Source organism: Marmota marmota, unplaced genomic scaffold (genome assembly GCF_001458135.2).
Source record: "Marmota marmota marmota unplaced genomic scaffold, marMar, whole genome shotgun sequence".
Classification (NCBI taxonomy): Eukaryota; Metazoa; Chordata; class Mammalia; order Rodentia; family Sciuridae; genus Marmota; species Marmota marmota.
Window position 1 is genome coordinate 19,180,180 of NW_026000185.1, and position 5,743 is coordinate 19,185,922.

The 5,743-nt window shown below is 55.9% G+C and overlaps 1 protein-coding gene across 1 annotated transcript in view; it reads left to right on the top strand.

Annotated features, from left to right (window-relative positions):
* The first annotated feature begins 4,837 nt into the window (after positions 1-4,837).
* Positions 4,838-5,743, top strand: part of Il4r (interleukin 4 receptor) — a 22,998-nt gene continuing 22,092 nt past the window's right edge. Inside the window, 1 exon segment of the mRNA XM_048789692.1 lies at positions 4,838-4,982. Within this exon segment, the coding sequence (XP_048645649.1) occupies positions 4,929-4,982 (54 nt within the window). The 5' untranslated portion in view covers positions 4,838-4,928.

The window sequence follows — 5,743 nt, forward strand, 5'->3', positions numbered from 1 at the left end:
TCCCGCCAGCCCCGGGAGCAGCCCTGACCAGTTTCGTGGTTGGAAATAAGGGGGGGCCTCATCTGTTTTAGAGAACTTGGTGAGCCCTGAGGTTTTCCTGGAGTAGCCAGGGAAGGGCTCCGGCTCCCGGAAAGAGGAAGTGAAACTGGCGGGGGAGGGGTGCCCATCCTGGCTGGGCCTCCCCTCCATCCCGCAGAGGCATCTTTCCTGAGATTGAGCCAAACGAGCTTTTGGGAGCTTCCAGTTTCTGGCTCTGTCTAGTTCTTGCCCCTGAGGCGTAGTGACTCCCTCTTTCCCCCTCAGCCCTGGATTTCTCTCTCTCTCAGAACACACACCCGTGGCTCGTGCAGAACTACGCTTCCTATAAGTCTTCCTTTAATTAGCAGGGTCTCACCGAGTTGCTTAGGGCCCCGATGTTGCTGAGGCTGGCTTTGAACTTGCCACCCTCCTGAAGAGATGATCACAGTCTGGCTTGGGACATAATTCAATTCAGCCATCCGTAGCCTCTTCCAAAGCCTTCCCAGTCAAACAAGAGAAGACTATGACCTCCTTGGAGCTAGAGTATATATCTTTGTTGAAGCGACCTGCAGTCATGCTTTGTAGCAGCTATGTCCCACTTGGGCTCGTCAGCTAAATCCTTCATCTTTTTCTTCTACATGAGTGTCTGCCCGTCAGAGATCCTTCTTTGCTGAGATTCCTTGTTGGAGGCTAACCATTGCTCTCAGGGTTTCTTGTTTTCCAGTTAACTCCATTTTGGGCTGAATGGCTATGATTTTGACTTGAAATGCTGCTTTGGCTTCCTTCGATAACTCTGGTCCCACCGACCTCCACCATCCAAATAGTTTATAATGTCCCTTTCAATTTCCTTTTGAAGAGTTATTGAAAGTGTCATGGGCTTTTAAAATATTTGGGGTTGTTTTCTAAGTCATTTTGTTGACTTTGAAATTGGGTCATGATGATCATTGAGATCAAGATACGTGACTTCCCTCCCCACGACAGAGAATTTGCTGAGGTCTTTGTAGGGTTTTCAGGTCATTTTTTTCCTGCATGTTCCTCCTGTACTTTTAAAGGATGCATTTTTCTGTGGTGTGTAAAGTTCTAGAAGCGCGTCCATGAGCTCAGGGGCGCTAATCGCGTTGTTCTGTCTTCTGGGTTCCTCTGTGTCTTTCTGCACTGGAGGATCTGAACCCGGCTCCTCGGGCTTCTGATGATTTTCTGCTTTCATTTTGGAGCGGTGCTGTGGGCACATAGCCCTGGGGTGGAGCAAGCTGCGTGACTCTCACACCTCTTTGGAGAATTGCTCCTCTTATCACTACAAACCTCCACGTTCTCCCTTTTCTGCCTCAATATCTTGAATTCCATCTTTTTTCTTTTTTGGGGGGGTGGTGGGTTAGGTTTCTGGGGATTGAACTCAGGGGCCCTTGACCCCTGAGCCCCATCCCAGCCCTATTTTGCATTTTATTTAGAGTCAGGGTCTCACGGAATTGCTTAGGGCCTCACTTTGGCGAGGCTGGCTTTGAACTCACGATCCTCCTGCCTCAGCCTCCTGAGCTGCTAGGATCACAGGTGTGTGCCACCGCGCCTGGCTGAATCCCATCTTATTTAATATCAACATTACTCTTCTCCGTGTTATTTTTCTTTTTTAATTTTCTAACAGATGTGACACTTTTTATGCCTTTATTTTATTGTTCATTTTTACGTGGTGCTGAGGATCAAACCCGGGGCCTCGCACATGCCAGGCGAGCTCTGCCGCTGAGCCCCTGCCCAGCCCCTTTGTGTTATCCTGATTTGCATTTTTCTTGTTTAATTTCTCAGTTCTTTACTTTCTTTGGTTCAGCCCTAAAGTGGTAGGAATTTGCTTTGCCCCCAGTCTGTCCAGATTGGCTTTCTTTTTGGTCCTGGGCATTGAACCCAGGGGTGCTGACCCCCTAAGCCCCCTCTCCAACCCTTTTTAATTTTTTCATTTTGAGACAGGGCCTCGCTGAGCCGCTCAGGGCCTCACTAAGTCACCGAGGCTGGCCGTGAACTAGTGACCTTCCTGCCTCAGCCTCCCATGTCCACAGCCCGGGGCATCAGATTAGTTTTATAGAAACAAGGCTCGCATTTTAGTCTCTGTGCATGACCATAATCTCCAGCAGATCATCTTCCTGTTGGGATCTCGTTTCTTCATCCTTGAAGGGGGGTGTAACCCGACCTGCCTTTCTCTCCAGGTTTTCCTGAAAATCAATAAGGTAGGCGGGGCTGGGGGTGGGGCTCAGTGATAGAGCACTGGCCTCCTTGGACTTGGAGTACAGACCTTTGTTGATGCAACCCACATTCCTACCTGGTGGCCACATCTCACTCGGGCTCCTGTTGGGCTTATCAGCTAAAACGGTCACGAGTTCAATCCGGGTTTGATCCCAGCTCAGCCAAATAAAATAAAAACACATATAAACATGAGAAGGAATACAAAAGGCATTGGGAACAGCCCCGTGCAGACCGGTCACAGGTGCAGTAAGTCATGGGTGAGCGCGTCACAAGGCCATGGGTGACCTTGGCTTGGCCACCGTAGGTGGGTGCCTCTGCCCCTTACCAGGAGGCGCGAGCGAGACCCAGCCCTGCCCTGGAAAGGGAGAGGGTGGGCGGCAGAGCCCCGGGCAGGAGGAAGGTGACCGAGGCCCTGGGGAACGTCCTCAGGAGGAAGCCACCTGAGTGGGGAGAGGGCAGCCTGGGGCAGGTCTGGGGACCGCCAGGCGGGGCAGGAAGGGGCTCCCCAGTGGGGAGGGGGCCGTGGGGCTTCCAGAGGTTTAGGAATCCCCTCGGACACGGGGCGCAGCTCAGGGACACCGGGCAGGGCATGGGGACCCTCATCACCATGGCAACCAGTGAGCAGAGCAGGGGGAGGGGAGGGCGGCCTCCAATGTTTGCAGGTGCCAGGGCTTGGGCTGCAGTGGGGTCCGTCCCTGCCCTTTCCCCCGTGCGAGGGCCTCTAGCATCTCGGGACAGTCAACCCCCACCCCAGAGGGCACCAGCTGGTGACTGTAGCCACACAGGGGCCACACGGTGGGACTTCAGGGCCATCAAGATGACTCATGTAAATGGGCACCGTGGGGCACTCCTGTCATCCCAGCTAGGGAGGCTGAGGCAGGAGGATCGAGAGTTCAAAGTCAGCCTCCGCCAAAGCGAGGCGCTAAGCAACTCAGGGAGACCCTGTCTCTAAATAAAATGCAAAACAGGACTGGGGGGGACTCAGGGGTCGAATGTCCCTGAGTTCAATCCCCAGGACCCGAAAAATAAAATAAAAGGACAACACACGTAAGCAGGCGGAGTCCAGCTGCTTTTCAAAAACCAAGAGACCTGGCAGCCCCGGGACCTGTGCCCAGGAGGAGAGTGGGCGCCGGGCTTCAGGGTCAGGCGCAGGTCTGCAGCCCGCCCACTGTCCACTGCTAGGTCTCCATCCGGGTCCTCCTGGGGCGTCAGTTCCCTCCAGGGGGGGCGACCTGCGTGGAGCTGCCCCAGGCGGCCACCCCTACTGCTGGGGACAGGTGAGAGGAGGGAAGGAGGCCCGTCAGGGAGGCCTGGGGACCCCAGAGTCATGCAGAGGGTTAAAGGACTCAAGGTCCCCAGGTCCTTGCTGACGACCCCACACCCTGGACCGCAGGCCCCGCGGCTTCCTTCCCGCGGAGCTGTTTTTCTTTAAGTTTAGTTTTTTTTTGATTTTTTTCTTTTTCTTAAGAGACTGTGTGGCCCAGGCTGTCCCAGAACTCCTGGGCTCACGCCATCCTCCCGCCTCAGCCTCCCGCCTCAGCCTCCCACCTCAGCCTCCCACCTCAGCCTCCTGAGTGGCTGAGATTGCAAGCAATGTCTCTGCCAGGCTTTTCAAAAATATTTTTATTTATTTATTTACATATTTTGGGTACTGGGGATCTAACCCAAGGGAGCCTTACCACTGAGCTACATCCTTTAATTTTTTTTTTTTTTTAATTTGAGACCGGGCCTCACCAAGTTGCTGAGGCTGGCCTCGAACCTGCAATCCCCCTACCTTAGCCTCCCAAGCTGCTGGGATTACAGCGTGTGCCATGGCACCAGCCTCTGCCTGGCTCTTTGCCTTTCTCTTGCAACCTGTGTGTGCAGAGCACAGAGGGGGTAAAGGTCTAGGCATTTGTACGAATTAGTAGCTTAACAGCCCCTGCAAAGGTCCCCTGCTGCCACCTCTGGCTGCACCCCCTCCCCCAGGACACCCCCCTGACTTCTAACCCCAGGAAAGGTCCTCTCCTTTTAAGCTGCATATAAATGGAGCCACGTGCTCTTTTGAGCCTGGCCTGCTTCCCAGGAAGACACTTGTGTCCCTGAGACCCGTCAGCCTGGGCTGTGATGGCGAATGTCGACCTCAGGGTAGAGCCTCTGCCACCCACTCCACCAACGCTGTCCTAGGCCTCCCCCACCACGCCATGGTCTCTTTGCCTCCTTGCAATCACCCAGTGAAGCAAATGGTCCTGTCCCCATCACCCAGATGAGGAGATTGAGGCTCTGAGTGGACCCCAGCTTGTAGGATCTCTCAGCCAATCAGAGTGGAGCTTGCACCTAGTCCCCGGGGCATGCTTCTGGGTCGTAGATGCTCTGGGGTCCCTGCCCACGTGGAGGCCTTCCGTGTCTGGGTGTCCCCTCCCAGGCTAGGAGCACTGTGGGTGAGATAACAGGAAGAACCCAGAGACAGCACCTCCCCCTCCCCAGACAGGATGCAAACAGGGAACTCTAATCTGTGGCCACACGTCCCTGGCTCTGGGCTGGCCAGGGGCAAAGTCCTGCTCATGTTGAGACAGATGCTCTCCGGGCGAGGGCTGGGCAGCAGTGACAGAGCTCCAGTCCTGACTGACAGTTTCCTGCTTCATCATCGCAGGAAATTTCTGACCCCACTGAACCTCAGTCTCTTCTTCTGTGCCCGGGGAATGTGGGGCCCCATCTTCCACACTGGGCTTACTGAGAGGGGCAAACTGAGGCAGGTAGTAGAGGATCGAGTCTGTGAATGCTTCCTGGGTGCTGGGCACAGTACCAAGGACTCCAGAATTAGAAAGTCTAGGTTCGAATCCCAGCCCCACTATTTACGGGCTGTGCATCCTTAGGCAGGTTCCTGGACCTCTCTGGGCCTCCATTTCCCATCTTTACAATGAGGATGCTATTAACCCACCTGCTGTGCTCCTCTGGTCGGGTCGGGTGGTTAAGTGAGGGTCCAGGGCTCCTAAGCAGCCTGGTGAGAGAAGCTGTTGCTCTTTGGGGCGGGGGGCGGGGGAACCCGTGCTCAGAGGGGCTCAGGGCATCGCCACTAATGGCCAGTGGGACCGGGAACACACGGGGGGGCTTGTCCACCAGGAGCCGGACGTCACTTGGCCACTCTGCAATCAGCTCCTGGCGCCAGCCTCCTGGTCCCTGCCCCTGGGCTGTGCAGGACGCCCGGGGAGATGCCGTCCGGCTGCCTGGAGGGGAGCCCAGCTATGTGCCTGCTGCAGGGGACTCCCGGCCAGAATCGGGCAGTGTTTATGCAGCTGCGAGGCGGAAAATTCCAGCCCTGGGGACAGTGCCTGGAGGGGGTGGGGGTGGGGGGAGCCACTTTGGGGGACAGCGCCGGGGAGGCGCCCCACTGCGCGCCGGAGCCCAGGACAGTGGGGTCCCTGAGGTTGTGGCGATTTGAGCGTAAGGGACGCGGTGCCCAGCAGGCCGCGGTGAGCCGGGCACAGGGAGCAGGCGGGCAGGAGCTGGCCCTGGG